At 52.0% G+C, this 19,705-nt stretch overlaps 1 protein-coding gene across 3 annotated transcripts in view; it reads right to left on the reverse strand.

Annotated features, from left to right (window-relative positions):
- ERICH3 (glutamate rich 3) overlaps positions 1-19,705 on the reverse strand; it is a 569,740-nt gene that overhangs the window by 225,073 nt on the left and 324,962 nt on the right. For all 3 annotated transcript variants that reach the window (XM_086953866.1, XM_086953868.1, XM_086953865.1), the window contains exon 11: positions 15,869-16,108. In XM_086953866.1, the coding sequence (XP_086809992.1) occupies positions 15,869-16,108 (240 nt within the window). The remainder of the gene's footprint in view (positions 1-15,868; positions 16,109-19,705) is intronic.

Here is a 19,705-nt window from a genome sequence, read left to right on the forward strand (position 1 = left end):
ATGTGTTTTAAATATATATGTTTGTAATGATTCAATTAGAAATTGTTTCTTTTTTTAAAAATAATTTATTTGCAGAAATCCATTTTATTATAATTTTCCTTCATAAGTAGTGAGTTCTGTTTAGTATTTTTTTTATTTAGCATTGGGAATAGTAAATCTATCCCCTCGAAAGTCTAACACTTTTCCTCCTATTGCTTGGGTGGGAATGGGAATAGCAAATCTGATCCCTCCAAAGTCCAAGAATGTGCCTACTGTTGCTTAGGATGGAGTTGGAATAGTAAATCTGACATAGTCCAACACTTCCCCTACTGCTGCTCACATTGGAATGCGTATAGTAAAAGTTATGTCTCCAAAGTCCAAGATTTGTTTCCGAAGGTTTTTAGGTTGTAGCAGTAAAGTAAATTTTTTTAATTCCTTTTTCTTATTTTTGTTTGAATATATGTACAACAGTCCATTCCAATAGAATCTTTACATTTTTACTATTTTGATGTTGCAACTTTAGTTATTTTTTATTTCAATAAAAGCTGTATTTATTTACTATCAAAGTCTGCAGTATATTACTTATATCATTTTTACTCAGATCTTTTTTAAATGTGATTTTTATTTTTAACATACATGTTTGTGATTTAATTTTAAAAGTTATTTTAGTATTAATGTTATTTTGTATTGTATATAATTGTCATTGTTTCATTGTTTGAGTAATTACTTTAAATTTATTTTTATTTTAATCATGTATTACTTTTATTGTATATTTTTATTTTGTAATGTTTTAATATATAGTTTTTATTATTAGTTATAATTCTTTTTTGTTTGTTTAGTCTATGTTCAATACTTTGATTACATAATATGCTCATTATTTGTTTGCATTTATTTTAAATGTGTACATTAATTTTTGCAAATGTATTTGTTTCCAATATTATATGTATATTTTTGTAATGCAATTTTTTACATTAATGTCTTTTTTAGAGCTAATAAATATTTTACATTTTATTCACTTACCTATTAAAAATAGTGATCTTGGGGGCGTGGCTACGGCGGCGATGTGAGCAGACGTGTCTCACTTGAGCTCCGCCGCCCCGCTGCTTAAAACGCCTGTTTCTGCATAGTCCTTGGGGGGGTGATCGATCCGGAGGGCCCCCACTCACCGAGGTCCTTGCTGGCTTCCCTCGTGGACGCGGAGAGACGCGACTGAAACAGCCCCCGCAGTCACACCGCCAGCCGGCGGGCCTTGCACCAACGGTCGCTGACCGCCATCTTGCCTTGGGGCCGCTGCTGTGGTGCCGAGACGAGCCCCTGGGGAGGGGACCGACACTGCAGCCCGGAGGTGACACCGGAGCACTCCTGGCCTCACCGGTGGCCGTGTGGGAGAAGCGGACTTGACCTGTCGCCGGCGGGACCGCGCCGGAGCTGCTGGAGCCGGGTTGCCGGGCTGACCCCAGCGAGAGGAGCAGCGGCGGCCCGGACGCCGCTCCTACCTGAGCCCCCGGTCTCGGCGGGAGAACTAGGCCCGAACCAGTGGAAGTGCCGGCGGCCCCCGAGTCCGAGTCCTGGTCGAGACTCCATCGCCCGTCCTGGGCCCAAACGGTGAGCTGCACGCGCTGCCCCCCCTGCCTGCCATCTCCCGGGGGGGCCCGTCGCTTGCTTTTCCCGCCTCTCCCCACCCCTGACGGTGGGTTGACCTCCACGCACCGACGGACCCAGCCTGGCCCGGACCTGTGGAGCGGCCGGCGGCCCCCAAATCCTGGCCGGGATTCCATCGCCCATCCTGGGCCCAAGCAGTGAGCTACACGCGCCGCCCCCCCTGCCTATCATCCCCTGCGGGGGCCCGACGCTTGCTCTCCCAGCCACTCCACGCCTCTGACGGTGGGTTGATCCCCACGCGCCTACGGACCTGGCCTGCGCGCCCCCAGCCGCCCTGGACACGTGGACTGCGGCCGGTGCGCCACTGCCCCTAGTGCATTGGCGACCCTCGAGCCCTGGTGGGCCCCAAACTTGCAGCAACTGACCTCGGGCCCAACCTTGCCAAGACCCGACCCTGCTGCGCCTGGCGGGCCCTGGACTGGACGACCCTGCTGCCGGCTGCGGTGGGACCGGCTGGCCACGACGCTGAGAGGAAGCCCCTGACCTGGGCGGCGCCGGGGTGCTCAGCCACGCCAAGACTGCGAGAGGCCGCCTGCCTACGGACGCCGGCTCGGCCTGCTGTGACCCTTCTACAGCCCTCACCTCTCCGCTGCCTCCCCTGCCTCCGCGCTGCCCCATCTACTCGGGTGTGCTGCCCACCCTTGCTCCGGCGGCCCCTTCACGGCCTGGACCTCCCCTACCTGAGTGCGGCCCACGTGGACCATGACCCGCGGCAAGGGGAACAAGCCAGACCCCACACCTGCGACGACCAGAGGGGCGTCGGTGGCCTCTATGTGGGGTAAGGCGGGCTCGCCATCACCCTCCGGTGGGTCATCGACATCGTCTGGGGGAAAGCCCCCTCCGCCACCCGACTCCCCACCGGTGACGCAGGCCTTCATGACCTCCTTTATGGCCGAACTGAAGACTGAAATTGGGTCCCTCAGGACGGAGGTCCACACCTGCGTCAAAGAAATGCGCAAGGAGGTCACCGACCTTGGCGATCGCGTCGACGGCCTGGAAAGAACGGTCGACTCCCGCACGGAGGACCTCGAACAGATTTGGCGGCGAGTGGCGACCCTCGAGGAACAGCATACCCAGCTCCAGATCAAGCAGGAAGATTTGGAAAACAGGGGACGCCGCAACAACCTCCGCATACGGGGTGTGCCACTCGGAGAAGAGGGGACCAACGTCATGGCCTATGTGGCTCTACTCTTGCAAGAGGTGTGGGGCGAAGAGGGCGCCCCTCCACCGCGCCTGGATCGCGCACACCGTGTCTTTGGAGCGGGGGGTAAAGCGGGTCTCCTGCCCGACATCGTCACCAGGCTCCACTACTTCACCGAGAAGGAGGCCATTTTGAAGGCGGCTAGAGACAACCCGGACCTGCGATACGAGGGCCACAAGATTCAGATCTACCAGGACCTGGCCCCCACCACACTCCACAGACGACGAGTCTTCCGCCCGATTACAGAGAAGCTCCGGACCCTCAACATCTCTTACCAGTGGGGGCACCCCTTTGCTCTCATCTTCAAGTGGGAAGGCAAGCGCAGATCACTCAGATCCTACCGAGAGGCGGCACAACTGCTGGACATGCCGGAATCACCAGATCATAGCCCGACGCGGCCTTCCCCTTCGGAGAAGGCTCCTCCACGCTCTGAATGGTCCACTGTGCGCAGACGACGGCGTTCCCCTCCGGTGGACGCACTCTCTACCTCGCAAACCAAACAGGACATCATTGCCCACATCCGCTCCCTTGAAGGCGACCACGAGGAGCGGGCATCCCAGCCCACTGCTGCAGGATCTGAGGATGGGGATCGCCCCTCGACTCCAGATGCCCATTGAGCGTTGCCACTGTGACTCCGGCTACCCTGTACACACGCTCGCCTCCTAACCACTTCAGCGGGTCTCCCAGCTCCGTGGTGGCCTATCCCTGATGTTCGTGGAGAGGGCGACCCCTTTGCCCCCCTCAGATCATGGACTTCACCGCAGAGCCCCTGCGCCCCACTGGCGCCTAAACGGTCCGAATGGCCCTGCAGCCTGACACACCCCCGGACTACCTCTGTGCAGCGGGGTGGACGGGCTCCGAGATGATTTACCTTCACTCTATTTGCCCAGATCTCCACTTCCTCCCCTTGTCCTATAGGAAGTGACATTCCTGGATTCATCCAAACCCTCGGGTAGAGGATGTTCGATACCTGGGACATTGTATGCTGGCCCTGTTGGCCTGTTTTGGTTCGATCTCTTTTTTGTACCTTTCTTCTCTTTTCTGTCCTTTCTCTTCCTACTTCACTTCTATACTTCTCCCCTCGCGCCAGCGGTGGGGTGGAGGGGTGGGTTCTGCGGAGGCTACCGCGCTGGGGTCAGGAAGCGGCTGCCGCTGTATTGTCTACGGGAGGGTCTGCTACACTGGGTAATACGCGACTCCACTCCCCCCTACTGCTATGACAGCGAACATCCCTACGCCCTTGAAAATTCTATCTCTCAACATCAAAGGGCTCAACTCCCCCAACAAGCGGCAACAGGTATGGCGCTACCTCCTACATCACGCCCCTGACATTGTCCTCCTTCAGGAGACGCATCTCCTCAGGGGAGACACCAAACGCATGGCTCACCCTAGGTACCCTACACAGTTCTGGGCATCCTCCGACACCAAGACAGCGGGGGTGGCAATCCTATGCAGGGCAGGCATTCGGCGGGGACCCGTGAAACCCTTCAAAAGTGCTGACGGGCGCTTCCTCCGAGCCACGGTGCAGCTGGGCCGTGCGCAGTTCACGCTTGGGTGTGTGTATGCCCCCAACCAGTCGCAGGACAAATACCTCCAGACACTCCTGCGGGAGCAGTTCCCTTCGGGCGATAGTAATGTGATCCTGGGCGGCGATTTCAATCTTGTTTGGGACCCCGAGCTAGATCGGGCGGGAGCCTCCTTTACTGGAGCGGGAGCAATGTCTTCCACTCTTAAAACACAGCTCAGGGACCTGGGACTTGTGGATGTGTGGCGCTACCACAATCCGGGGACCCGGGACTACTCCTTCTACTCGCACTCTCATAGGACATACTCCCGAATCGACTATCTCTTCGCCTCCCTTGAGGTGGCCCGGGACTCCTTGGCTTCTGCTATCTCCGACATCTCCCTGTCAGACCACGCTCACGTGGAGCTCCTACTGCAGGACCCCCTGTCCCAAGCCGTTCGTGAACGCCGTTGGACGCTCCCCCCGAGGATCCTTCGGGACCCGGACGATGTCGCCAGCATCCGTGACGCCATAGACTCGTATTTCGCCGTTAACGACACCCCCGAACTGCCGTTTCAGACGGTCTGGGACGCTTTCAAGGCCACCATTCGGGGTCACATCACCTCCCTGGCGGCGGCGCGGAGGAGGGCTGAGTCCAAGATGGAAACCGACCTGGCTAGCGACATCAAGCTAGCGGAGGCCCGGGACCGGACTTCCCCCTCACGGGCGTCGAAGAGAGCTCTAGCTAACCTGCGGGGGCAACTCCGCACCCTACGCACCAACAAGGCGGAACATTCCCTGCTAGCACTCAAGCAACGGTACTACGAGGGTGGGGACAAGGTTGGCCGTCTACTGGCCGGCAGGCTGCGGGCACGCACCGCTAGAGCCCACATCGCTAACGTCAAGCAGCAAGACGGCACCTGCGCCACCTCCGAGAAGGCCAAGCAGGCCGCCTTTGTTGCTTACTACTCCTCCCTATATGCTGAGGAGCCCACCTCCCCGGAGGCCCGTGAGGCCGTCCTCGCAGACTACCGGGGGTCTACCCTGTCCCCAGCATGTGCGGCCTCGCTGGAGAGCCCCCTGCAGGAGGAGGAAATAACGGAGGCTGTTAAAGATCTCCCCGTGGGGAAAACCCCGGGGCCGGACGGTCTGCCATTGGCCTTCTATCGGCTGTTCTTGACCCAACTCCGCCCGCATCTGCTGCGACTATACAGCTCCTTTTCTGACACCGTCGGTCCCTCCCATGACATGGGTCTGGCGGAAATAGCCCTGATCCCCAAACCTGGGAAAGACCCGGACCTGTGCGCCTCTTACCGCCCCATCGCCCTCCTTAACACTGACCTTAAGATTTATACCAAGGTTTTGGCCAAACGTCTCGACCCACACATGCCGGGCCTGGTGAACCCGGACCAGGTGGGATTTATCCGAGACCGCCAGGGAGCTGACAATGTCCGCAGGCTGGCGCACTTGGTGGGAAAGGTACACCATTGGAAAATACCGGCCTGTCTCCTCTCGCTGGACGCAGAAAAAGCCTTCGACCGGATCGATTGGACCTTCCTCCGGGCGGTCCTCCAGAGACTGGGTCTTGGCCCTATTATGATCTCCAGGTGTATGGCCCCCTACTTAGGACCACAAGCCCGGATTCGGGTCAATGGCCAGTTGACACCGCCACTCTCGGTCCACAGGGGCACGAGACAGGGGTGCCCACTGTCGCCGCTCTTGTTCGCCCTCGCTGTGGAGCCACTGGCGGAGCTGATTAGGCGTACCCCCGATATTCATGGTGTCCCCCACGGAGGGCGCGTGAACAAGGTGGCACTCTTCGCCGACGACCTGATTCTTACTCTTACGAACCCTCGGATCTCCTTCCCAGCGGTGCACAAAGCCCTCTCCTTGTTCGAACAAGCGTCCGGTCTTAAAATCAATCATGCCAAGTCTTGGGCGCTCAACCTTACCGTCCCCGTCGAGGAGATCTCTTTCCTACAGGGGATCACGCCCTACCGCTGGGCGGACAGCCACATTCAATACCTGGGCCTGGATCTCACGCCCCACCTTGACTCGTGGTCCTCGAGAAATTGGGCCTCCTGCCGCAGGGAAGTCCTGGCTGACCTGCGGAAATGGAAACCCTTGATGGTCTCCTGGCTAGGGCGGCTCAACGCTGTCAAGATGTCCGTCCTCCCCCGCATTCTGTATGTTTTCCAGTGCCTTCCCACCCCGATCCCGATCCACTGCATCAGAAACCTTCAACGCGACCTCACGTCCTTCATATGGGGGGGCAAAAAACCCCGGTTCTCGCAGAAAGTCCTGATGGAACCGAGAGACAGGGGCGGTCTTGCCTGCCCGAACCTCCTCCACTACTATTGGGCGTCACACCTCCGGTACGTGATCGAATGGGGTGCACGCGAGAGCGACAAGCACTGGTTCCACATGGACCGTTCGGTCACGGGGCGCACCATATGGGACCTGCCTTGGCTACCGCGAGTGGCGCGCTCCAGAAGTGCATATCTTGCGGTCCCCACGAGGACGGTTCTTGAGGTATGGGACAGGGTGGCAGTGGCCAAGGGTCTTACTACGTTTCCCTCCCCGCATACTCCCATTGCGGGCAACCCACACTTCCCCCCAGCCGCCCGGACCCGAGCTTTCGAGAGCTGGACGCAAGGCGACTGTAGAGTTGCGGGAGACCTCTTTCTTGGCGGATCGCCTAAAGCATGGCTAGACTGCAGGGAGGAATTCAGGCTCCCCCCCACCGCCCACTTACAATACACACAGCTGCGTCACTGGACCTCGGGGGAGGACATGTACCAAGCTGCTACTAGGCCGTATACCCCCTTTGAGAAGCTGGCACGATCCCTCGGGGGACTGAAACGGCTCATCTCTCAGATATACAGCATCTTGCAACACCCCACCGCCCCACCTGCACACCCCTACCAGAAACAGTGGCAATCGGTGACGGGCGCTGACATCACGCCCTCTCAATGGACTCGGCTTTGGACCGACATCCCCAAAATCTACCGCAGCATCCCGCAAAGGGAAAACGCATACAAAATGCTGACGCAATGGTACTACACCCCCCTGCGGCTCAGCAAAATGTTCCCCGCTTCCTCGCCGTTGTGCTGGAGGTGCGGCACTGCGACTGGCGACTTCATACACATCTGGTGGTCCTGCCCTGCCCTAGCTGTCTTTTGGAAGGAGGTCCTCAGTCACATTAAGAAGGTGTTGGGTTTTCCCCTCCCTGAAGAGGTTTGCACACTCCTACTGGGCATTCGACCCCCCGCGCTTAGGGCCCTCACGCGCAGCGACTGGATCCTCACCCTCCACATGCTAGGTGCTGCCAAACAGCTCATTGCCCTATACTGGAAACGACCAGAGGCGCCGCCGATAGCATCCTGGTTCGTGCGCCTCTGGCAGGTCCTCACTATGGAACTACTCACAGCGCGGATACAATTCAGGGGGGTGCGCTTCAAGGCAGTGTGGGAACCCCTAGTGCGCCTCTTGTGCTCGGTTAGTTATGCCCGACACATGCCTCCCAGACTCCGAGCTCTGCAATTATTCGAGGATGCCCTCATCCCTGCCGACCCCAGCAGACTGGACTTTTAACCGCTAACCCCAGCACCGCTTTGTGCTTTGCACTCCTTGTATGTAGTCACGGGTGCGCCCCTTTACCTCCTCTCCATCTTGTCGCTGCTAGCTCCTTTCCTGACTTTCCTTCCTTCCTACTTGCCTCTCTGGCTTCCACCCCTCTTTGGGGCAGTTAGGCCCCTGTTGGGCCTGTTGAAAATGTGACACCATTGCTGTTCTTCAAATGCGTGCCTACCCCACACAACGACGAATTGCCGGCTTAAGTCCACCTCTTGCCATGCTTTCCTCTACGCCACGCGGCCGGCCCCCCCCCCCCCGGGGGTTGTAGGCAGGGCGCTGTGTTAACGACTTCATCTCCCCTGTCTAGTTCTACCTACTGACTCTTCTATGCGCGGCCGGCTCCGGAAAGGGGTTGTAGGCTTATCGCTGTGTTCACAATAAAAACAGATTTGAACAAAAAAAAAAATAGTGATCTTTATTTCACTATATTTTTTGTCAATATTTTTGTACTTTATACAGTGAAAATGCAGAGTTGATATTGTATCTTCAATATAGTTTTGACAATACTTAGGGCCTCATTAGGATCCGCCACCCTAACGGAGAACGGGACCTCCCGCCATAAGGGCGTGGGTCCCGTAGGGGGAATTAGGATGTGGCCGCCACTGTGGCGGACACGTCCTCCATGTTTTGCATTGTGGCGGGCGGTGCACTCTGCACCGCCCGCAACAATGCAAAACACTCGTGAACGCATTTGCATGTGCAAAGCGACAGGCACCGCTGCCGCTTTGCATATGCAAATGTGGGGGGTACCATAGGTACCCCCCCATCCTCCCCCTAACCCGGCATCACCTGGGTGCCCCGTAGGGGGCAGCCGCAGCAAACACCGCCTGCCTTTCCGTGGCGGCATTGCCGCCGCGGAAAGGCACCTATATATGGCCATTGTAATATGGCTGGCGGTGTCCACATACGGTCTTTCCGTCCGCCGCGCTCCCCCCCCCCGCCATCCTAATACAGCGGGGGGGAAATCCAGGCATAGATGTCGGGCGTATTTCCTCCGCCAGGCCGCCGGTGGCTACCGCCAGCCTGGCGGAGGCAATCCGCCCGACATCATAATGGACCCCTTAGTATTGAAATATTTTTTATTGCTGATATTATGCCACAGAAGCATACAATGACAAGCTGGTATTTGGAGGTCAACCCTGTGTAAATATAAAACAGGAAAAGCTGATGCCAGGAGATAAAGTGTGCTTTTAGAAAACTACCAGCCGTATGCATTTATCTGAAATGGAGAACTGGTTTTCAAAGCAATAATATGTGTATAGTTAGAAAAAGGAACGTTTTTATTCTGGAATGGGGATTAATTACAACAAAATGAAAATCTGATATTAATGCATTTTCAGGCTAATGTTTAGTGGTGTTGCACTATGGGAATAGAGTATTTCTAAAACAAATTTAAAACTGATATTTGAATAATATGACTGACCATTTGGAATAATATTCACTTTATCTTCTAAAGCGCAGTTCTAATGCCACAGAAATTCATGCTGCTATTGTTATGGAACACTCTAGCAGTAAATGTTAAATGTTTATGCTGGTAATCTAGTACACTTCCTCTATCAATACATGCGGTGAAACATACACCTGTTTTTATTGAATTTTCAACTATTAATCATGCAGCGATCCATGTGAGTATTGGTGTGCTTTGTAACAGAGGTCGATACATATGGCAAGCCTATTGAAGAGTGTGTATCAATCTCATTAGGATACTTTGATTTGAAGATAACCATGTCGTTGGAAAACGAGGCATTAGTTGTGTGGCTTGCAAATGTAATGGGTCTACACTTGTCCTGCACTGGGAACCAAACAACATCCCATTTTAGCGCTTGACTATCATAGGGTAGCATCACAGACCAGTCCAAAGCCTACTCAAGGGATGTGGTGAGGCCTAGTAATCACCATTCTCAGATACGCAATATTAACACTCAATAAATGATAGTCTAGTCTGTGCTTTTCTTTAGAAAAAAGGAAAAGTACATTTATTACACAAACACTACTCAATACTATGCAGCAGTTTACAAACATAAGTAAGAAGACTGAAATGCTTCTTGATTACAATGCGTAAACATTCACACCCCTCCCACAGGAGGGAGGTCTAGTACCACCACTTGCATGTATAAACATTATCTGCCCCCAAATGCCACGGGTTAACCATAACTTGGAGTGAGGGCCCTTACCAATGGCACCAAGCAAGTGTCTACCCATTATTTCAACAAGCATTTCATAATGGGAACACATGCCATAGTTACATATAACCCTGACCGAGAGTACCTAATACTGACAACAAATTTTAATCACAGTGGCTGCCAGTCTTGTTATTCAACTTAAGTAGTAGCAAGAATGCATGTCTAAGCATGACTGGGAGTGAGGAGTACTTATCATAACTATTAGCATGAATAACACAATTCAAATACAGCTCCTAAAAGCCATCATCTATATCATTACATGACTACGCAGCTATAATCAGGCAACCCTAAAGAATGCCAGCACATATACTCACATTTGGCATAAGATACTACATGCAAATCCTAAACCCCAAGGGACAACCTTAATGTAAATGTATCACTGTGCAATTTCACCTTTACACCCCTAGAGATGTCTCAAATATGATAACCCATATTAACCTTCTCACACCTAGGTGTAGCACTAATCTTCAGCTGTCCAAGCTATAGACCAAACGTTCCAGCATTAGGAAGGCTTGAAAGAGTTCCAAAACTCTTGCAGGGTTACTTTCTCAGAGTCACCAGAGACTTAGGCTGGGGACTTTCCAACTCTTTTGGGGGGAACGTGTGCTGCTTCTGCAGCCCCGCTGCACAGTTTCTTCAATTTGGTGGAGATCCCCTCCTCCGACAGTCACCAGATGCCAGAAAAAGAACCATTTTCCACCAAAGCCAGGCCCTGCAAGGCATGATGGGACTCTCTCCTAGGCGCGTGCATATTGTAGTAGCACCTCCGTCGGGGCATGCTGTGCTGGATTCCCCTACTTTTTCTCGGGGTGCCCTGTCACACCTGGGCACTCCATGTGCCTTTCTTGCCTTGAAGAGCAGCTCGGTGAGCCCACACCCGGCCCCTTTATTTAGACCTGCCTGTTCCTGCGTGCAGACGTTGGTGCTGCGGCCGGCTGCCTAGGGACGGGGAGGTGCAATGGCACTCCATCCTCCTCCCGCTGGCCATCCGGCCTAGGGATTGGGTCATGGGCCCCCATGCAGGTTCACGGGGGCAAGACAGCACTCCCCGACTTTGTCTTCTTTGGGGCACAGGGTTGGGATCCTGGTCCCCTGGGCACCTGCATGGGGGTTGAGACGATGCTCCCCAACTTTCTCAGTTTCTTGGGTGCCCTGGGACGGTATCCTGGGTCCCCCGCCAGCTTTGCAGAGAGCGCAACGGCGCTCCCCAACTTTCTCTGCTTCTAGGGGCAGCTCCCGGGACCTGGAGCACCCTGACCCACGACATTTGACCCCTGCTCCCAGCAGCTCTGCGGTGCTCTGCTCCAATGAGGACCCCCTTGGCCCTACCCAGATAGGGTTCAAGCCTGCTCTGTGCCATCAGGTGATTTTCCCCTCGTGTAACTCTTGCTATCGTTATATATGCCTTGTTGTATTTTGTGATATTTGTGATCTTATGCGCTGCCAATTCTACTGTTACCCTTGGTTTACTCTGCTCTCCTGTATTTTCGCTTGGTTTTTCCCGCCGTTACCGGCCCCGCTCCTGCCTCCCAGCTGCCCGTTCCTGCCCCCCTTCCCTATGGCAGGCGCTGCATGGTTGGGCTGCTGGCGTGCCCGAGGCGCGCCTAAGGCAAGTCAGTCTGCACCCGTCCGTGACCTGACCGCGGCCAGTGCTAGTAACCCTGGATCTCCGACCACCCACCGCTATGACACCACCAACCTCCTCACACTCAACCCAAGAAGACACACAGACAGCAAACTGGCCTCACTAAACACGACCCAGGGACAGTTCTCCTACATCCGCTGCCGCCGGACCCTCACCACCACCCTGACCACCACCAGCACCAACACCGACAACACCCTCAGCTGCATCCTCCTCAACGTGCGCTCCATACACAAGCACGCCATGGAAATCTGGAACCTACTCGACTCTCTTTCAAAAGACGTCGTCTTCTTCACAGAGACTTGGACCAACGCCGCATGCGCCCCCAACATCAACACCGCCATCCAGGATGGCTACACAATCCAGAGGAAGGACTGCCTCAACCACCGGGGAGGAGGCCTCGCCATAGTCCACAAAAACACCCTCCGCCTCACAAACCCCAGTGAGACCCTCCCTTCCGCCGATCACCTGCACTTCCAGATCAGGACCCGCCCCAAGACCACACTCCATGTGACACTCATCCACAGACCCCCTGGCCCCCCTTTACCACCTCCATCATTGACTTCATCGCAGCTCAATGAACTACATACTCATCGGAGACCTCAACTTCCACCTAGACAACGCCAGTGACCACAACTCATCCATCCTCTGTGATAACCTCATCAGCATCGGACTCAACCAACTTGTCAACACACCGACACACAGGACAGGGCTCACCCTCGACCCCATCTTTGCTGCAGGAAACAGCAGCCGTTTCAGCCAGACAACGCCACACCGTGTCCTGACCACCACTGCGACCATTTCACAGTCAAGAAACCCAAAACACCTACAACCAGCCCCGCACGCCCACAAAGGAACTGGAATAAGATCACCAGTGAGCAAAAGAAATCCATCCTCTCCGGAGACAACCACACCTGGCCATCCTACGCAAACACCGCAGTCAGAGAGCTCCACACATGGATCTCCAACTGTGCAGACAAGCTTGTCCCGCTACGCAACCCCGGCAAACAACGACCCAGAAAAGCCGCCTGTTCACCACCGTTCTCCATGAAGCCAGAAGCACCTGCAGACGCCTGGAAAAGAAGTGGAGGAATACTAAGACAACTGACTGCCACTCCACCTACAAGATTGCCATAACAGACTACCACAACCAATGCAGTACTATCAAAAAGAACTTCATCCACAACAAAATCCTCACCAACTCCAAGGAACTCTTCAACGTCATCCGGGAATTCACCAATCCACGCAGCGAAGCCACAGACACCAACCGTCCCAGGATCTCTGTGACAAGCTTGGAACCTTCTTCTACCTCAAGATCAGAACAGTCTACGACAACTTCAAAGACTTCCCTCAAGACACCTGAGCCAGCCCCTCGCCTCCCCAAGACACCAGCCAGCCCACCATCTCCAACTGGACACCAATCACGACCACGGACACCACCGCGGCCATGAAAAGCATCCACTTGGGGGGGCCCCCACTTACTCCTGCCCCTCGCACAGTCAACACCACCTTCAAAACAGGCACATTCACAGATGACTGGAAGCGCGCCGAAGTCAGGCCCCTGCTCAAGAAACCCACGGTGAACCTCACCAACCTCAAAAACTACCGGCCCATCTCGCTTCTCCCCTTCGCAACCAAAGTGGCAGAAAAAGCAGTCAACAGGGAACTGACATGGTTCATTGAAGAACACACCATCCCACTCCAGATTCCGAGCCAACCACAGCACCCAAACTGCCCTACTCGCTGCCACAGAAAACATCCACACCCTTCTGGACCAGAGCCACTCTGCGGCGCTCATATTCCTTGACCTGTCCGCAGTCTTCGACACCGTCTCTCATCACACACTCATCACCAGACTACGCGAGGCCGGCGTACAAGGAACTGCTCTAGACTGGATCCTCTTGTTCCTCACCGGTAGAAGCCAAAGGACCAGACTGCCACCCTTCCTCTCCGCCCCACCGACATCACCTGCGGAGTACCTCAAGGGTCATCTCAGAACATGACCCTCTTTAACATCTACATAGCCCCACCTCGCAGATATTGTCCGACAACACAGCCTCAACATTGTATCCTATGCTGACGACACCCAGCTCATCTTCTCCTTCACCAAAGACCGCACCACCGCAAAACTCAACTTCCAGAGAGGAATGCAAGAAGTGACCATCTGCTGCCTAAAACTCAATGCCGAGAAACCAGAAGTCCTCGTCCTCGGAGGAACCCCTTCAGCATGGGACAACTCTTGGTGGCCCACCGCCCTCGGAAGCCCACCTACCCCCTCAGACCACGCCAAGAACCTTGGCCTCATACTCGACTCATCACTCACCATGAACAGACAAGTCAACGCCATCAACTCCAGCTGTTTCAACACCCTCCACATCCTCCAAAAGACTTTCAAATGGATCCCCCCCAAATCAAGGAAAACAGTCACCCACGGACTCATCACCAGCAAACTCGACTATGGCAATGCACTCTACGCCGGCATCAACAAGTCCCTGCTCCGAAAACTGCAAACAATACAGAACACCGCGGCTAGACTCGTCCTCGGCATCCCCAGGCACAAACACATCAGCCAACACCTGCGGCGACTCCACTGGCTCCTTGTGGAGAAGAGAGTCACCTTCAAAATTCTCACTCACGCCTACGAGTGCCTGCACAACAAAGGGCTTAAATACCTCAACGATAGAATAAACTTCCACGTACCCAACAGAAACCTGCGATCATCCAATCTCGCACTGTCTGAAACCCAGCGGATCCACAGAGTCAGATCAGGCAGAAGATCGTTCTCTCACATCGCAGCCAAGACCTGAAAAGAGCTACCGGTAGACATCAGACGCGCTACCTGGACACCTTCGGGAAGACCCTCAAGACCTGGCTCTTCAGCCGAATGGAGAGTCCCCCCCCCTTGAGACCCTCACAGGTGAGTAGCGTGCTTTACAATGCCCTGATTGATTGATTGATTGATTGCTTTGCATCACCAGCAGTCTAAAACTGGAAACAACTTGATGCAATAAAGTGTTCTTTCTAACCTGCTCAATCCTGGGATTTGCTTCGAAAATCTGTAACACGACCTCTGCAGAAGGGATGCTACCTGCAAATCTGGGCCTATGTATCCTCCAATAAAAAGACTATGTCCCAAATCGTGGTGCCCAAAAAATTGTCTCACTGGAATTTAAAAACTTCTGAAAAATTACCATACCTTAAAATACAAACCACATCCTGTTGAGCTGTCTTACAGTCCATTGATGCGAATCACCGCTACACTTCATTATTTCATATTACTGGTGGCTAAATTACACAATGCCTAGCGGCTAGAGGGATTGACCACTGAGCTAACAAATTTGCACTCTGAACTTACTTTATTGTCCTCGAACACCCTCTGCTGCTGAAGTGCCAAAATATCATATACACGTAGGGGTAGATTTACAAGCCCCTGGCGCCACTTTTGCGTCGTTTTTAACATGGGAAAAATGACGCAAAAGTGGCACACGGGGCTTGTAAGTCTGCCCCGTACTTTTTTTTTCTTTCCTTTGCACTGGACCTTTGTAAATTGTGTAATTACACTTATTATATCACATACATCTATGCAATTGCACGTTACCACTACAAAGTGTCAATTTTACATCTATCGAGCTTATATAAAGTGTCTGACATCCTATTGGATGTCACGATACAAAACACTAACTAAATAAATAAAAAAAAAACCATAGTACTCGTTACAGACCCATGCTGTAATACGCGCTTAACATGGGGAGAGGGCCTTTCTTGACCGGTGTAGCTCTTGGATCTAATTACAGTGTATTGAGATTGCCTGCTTGGAATGGAATATTCATGGATGTTGAATTTATTAAGAGTTAGACATTTCTTTTTGTACTATTTCGTATGCTACAATGGTACCATAGAGAAGAAAAAACCTGAACCAATCCCATTTCATTTGTGAATAGACAAAGACAGATAACGAGGATGTGCAAGAGAAGATGAGAGTAAAAAAAACTAAATGACAGCCCCTCTCTGCCACTCAGAAGTGCAGTCAGAAATGCAAAATCGCATTAGTGATGACTAACCTTGTTTTTCTCCATGCTCAAACTCCGTGTCAGAGTATGCGTCTTTCTCCTCTTTCTCACTGTCAGACGCTTCCTGTGCTTGTTTTGATGAGTTTGTACCCTCCATTTCAAGGTCTAAATCATCTCTTTCATGATCCCCGTTTGACAGCGACTTTCCATTCATCATGTCTTTAACCTCTTCCTCTTCATTAACTTCTTCGTCTGGTTTATATTCGTCATCTTCAAAATCTTCATCATATTCTGAAAAATGAATAAATGTGCAATAAAAAACTATATTTTCTATTGTGCTTATCCTTTAGAATTATAATAGTTGTAGCCTTTTTGTGCTAATTAATACAGTTTCGGTTATATTTTTTAACCACTATGTGGCTGCTCTCACAAGAAAATTTTTTTATTCCCCGCTTATCTGTTATGAGAGAACATTTTCACGGATATACCTTAATCGAAATATGTTATAACTTCGAATGTCACCATTTCTAGAATAGTTACGCAACTGCACAAAATGCAGGGTGACTTGTTTTTCACTTTTTTATTAAACATATGAAATGTAAACACTCTCTCTCTCTCTTTCTCGTGACAAACAGCGTTTCTCAGATTGTCGAACACCTTTGAAAGATTTCAATGCAGCAACATGTAGCCTGTCGCCGCGTGCATTCAATTATGAACTTAACCGTTGCACTTGTTTTAGAACTTTTTACTTTAAAAAGTGGGCCGTTTTCGGTTACAAGTTGTATGTTTAGACGTTCTACTAGCGTCTAGTGCTGGAAGTGAAAATCATAACAGTAGCCACAAGCACTCCATAATACTGTTACCTCATTGTACAATGGGTTTATTAACTCTCTACGAAAAAATATAGTGGGCGTTTGTGGGATCACAAGTATTTATTTATCAACTTCAAGTGTCATGAATTCCGAAGAACGTCAACCATATGCCACTGGTGAGTCCCTCGCAGGATAAGACACATCTCTGAGTTTGTGTGCACAGAGGAAGTGTTTTTATTCTATTTGATAATCATAATTTTTATAAATAATTTCAAGAGACTTTTGTCTAAACGGTGCAATTAGGAAGAATGTAATTATCTACAAGTTGTGTTAACGTTCCATCATAACATAGTAATAGAATGAATTTCTGGGGTGGCAAGATAGTTCATGGTGGTTGAGAAACCAAAAGTAATGCCTGTTCTCGGAAGTACGTCCTGTTTCGTTGCCCACACCTCACAAAAGGTATAGAGAAAACCAATATTTATGACTTTCATGTGCTAACATGTAAATGTAAAAAATTGATACTTGTATAGCGCACCGCAAGGGTCTCAAGGCGCTTGTACGAATACCGCTGTGGAACCCATCCTGGCTTTCCCTGTGAGGCGTCCACTCCTGGGCACCCCCAAGGTGGAGGCCAGGCATCCTTAGTGTTGCGGGGGCCGTTGTGGAGATTAAGCAAGCTATTGCCCAGAGTTGCAGAGTGGGACTCAATGATTGGAATAGGCACCGAGGCGAGAATTATCAGGTCCGTGGAATTTTTTTAGCCCAAGACCCGCCGAGGCGCGGAATTGAACCTTGGTCCCGGGATAAACCTCTGCATCAGGGTCTGCTGCTCTAACCATTGAGCCACACTTCTCCACTGCAAAACAAAAGGGCATGCATAGATGCTGTTTGCATAGCTTGGCACATATTGAACATCAGCAACGTATATCACCTCCATGCATTCCCAACTGTGGCAAATAAGGCAACTGAGACAATGAAAAATATAGTCATATTCTCAGAATCACGATATTTGGTCAAGTGAGAGAGCAGGATGAGATGTGAGGTCAAATCTCGCCAGAACCAGCGCATGCTCTGTCGCTGGTGAAAAATTCTGTTAGCTTAAAGTGGATTAGAGTCCACTTATTACTTACCATTGGTTGGGTTCATCGTCACTCTCATTTCCTTGCTTTTTATTGGCCAGAGTATGCCGGATTCACTTCTTTTTCATGTGTTTGTACCTCCCCTTTTGCATGCCCCAAGTACTGCGTTCTCTCTAAGCCCAGTGTACTTCCCCTGCTCGTGTGCTTTTGGAGGTACTTTGTTATTGTAGTTCCAACACTCTATAAGAGTGCATGTGTTTGCAAACCGTCTCTCCCCAACCCCTCGCTGGTGTTGTTGCTAACACCTGCCATTTCTGTCCCACCTGCATATTTTTTTGCTGGCCTCATCCCTACCAAACCTTTACGCTTTCTGCTGATGCTTGCCCCTGTCCTTCCCACCCCACCCGAATTCTGTTGTAGCTTGTCCAGTCCCTCCCATTCCCTGCCACATTCCATTGTTGTTACAGCGCTGCCGGACTTATGTGCTCCCATGAGCATAAACTAATTTAGAGGGGACATGGTTCACCTAGGGTTAGACCTGACAGCATTCAGGTGGTCTTCCTCCCCAACCCGACTTTTTACTTTCCACCTCCACTTTTTCTGACATAGGTTCTGCTGGTATTAGGACTCTAAGCACGTTACCACTGTCAACGCAGTGACAAACTGTGTCTCATCGAACCACCCGCCTGTCTTTACAACTACAGGCCGATCTCTTTGCTCCCTTTTCCTATTAAGATCGTGGAAAAGTTGGTGACCCGCTCCCTTTCGGTCTTCTTGGAAGAAATCGGGTGGTTCGATGAGACACAGTTTGGTTTCCGTCCAGCGCATGGGACAGAATCCGCGCTGGTAACCGTACTTGACAACCTTCGTTCGCGTGTCGATAGTGGTCGGGCAGCCTTTCTGGTGCTGCTCGACATGTCGGCCGCGTTCGATATGGTTTGCCATCGGACCCTCATCAGGAGGCTGGAGGAGTGCGGGGTCACAGAGGGGGCAAGAGACTGGCTGGTATCCTACCTCAACAACCGGCAGCAGATGGTCGCGCTTCCTTCTTTCCGATCGGAGTTGCGGAAAGTAGGGCAGGGGGTTCCACAGGGCTCGGCCATCAGCCCTATACTTTTCAATCTTTACCTCCGCCCTCTGGTCCAGCTTATAAAATCTTTTGGTATCTCGGCTTTCAATTATGCTGATGATACCCAGCTGGTCTTCTCCCTGGAAGGAAATAATGCGGTCCCGCTGGAGACATTCCATCGCTGCATGGCAGCTACAGCGGATTGGCTTCGGGCCAATTCATTGCAATTCAACAGCACAAAGACCGAGTTGCTCCACTGCTCCATGGACCGGATTCCTCGGGTACTTCCGGAGAACTTCTGGCCATCTACTTTCCCCGAGACAGTGTCGGCCGCGGAGTCAGCTCGTAACTTGGGGGTGATTTTCTGCCCAAATTTACAGCTGGACATGCATGTTAATAAGACCATCTCCACGTGCATGATGCTGTTACGCATGCTGCGTAAAGTCTTGCCCCTTCTCCCTGAGCAGGCCAGGCCGGAAGTAGTGCGCGGGACCATACTGAGTCGTTTAGACTACTGCAACGCGCTGCTTCTGGAGGCCCCAAAAAATCTGCAGGGGAAGTTACAACGGGTGCAGAACATGGCCGCTAAGCTGGCTCTCTCTCGCCCTAACCTTAGCTCCTCCACCTTAGCCTTAAGGGACCTACACTGGTTGCCGGTGCACTTGCGTGTATTGTATAAAGCGGCGTGCCTAGTGTTTAAGGCGGTACATCGACAGGGCCCAGTGCCACTGCAGAATATGTTCGCTTGGTACTCTGCCTCGCGGTCCCTTCGCTCTTCTTCGGCACAATTGCTTGTGGTTCCGAGGTTCCAGAGAGTAAGGATGGGTGGCCGCTCGTTTAGTGTCGCAGCGGCCAAACTCCGGAACTCCCTGCCACTCCCTTTGAGAAGTCAAAGGGGCTACTTCCTGTTTAGGAAAGCCCTAAA

Source organism: Lissotriton vulgaris, chromosome 1_1 (assembly GCF_964263255.1).
Source record: "Lissotriton vulgaris chromosome 1_1, aLisVul1.2, whole genome shotgun sequence".
Taxonomy (NCBI): domain Eukaryota; kingdom Metazoa; phylum Chordata; class Amphibia; order Caudata; family Salamandridae; genus Lissotriton; species Lissotriton vulgaris.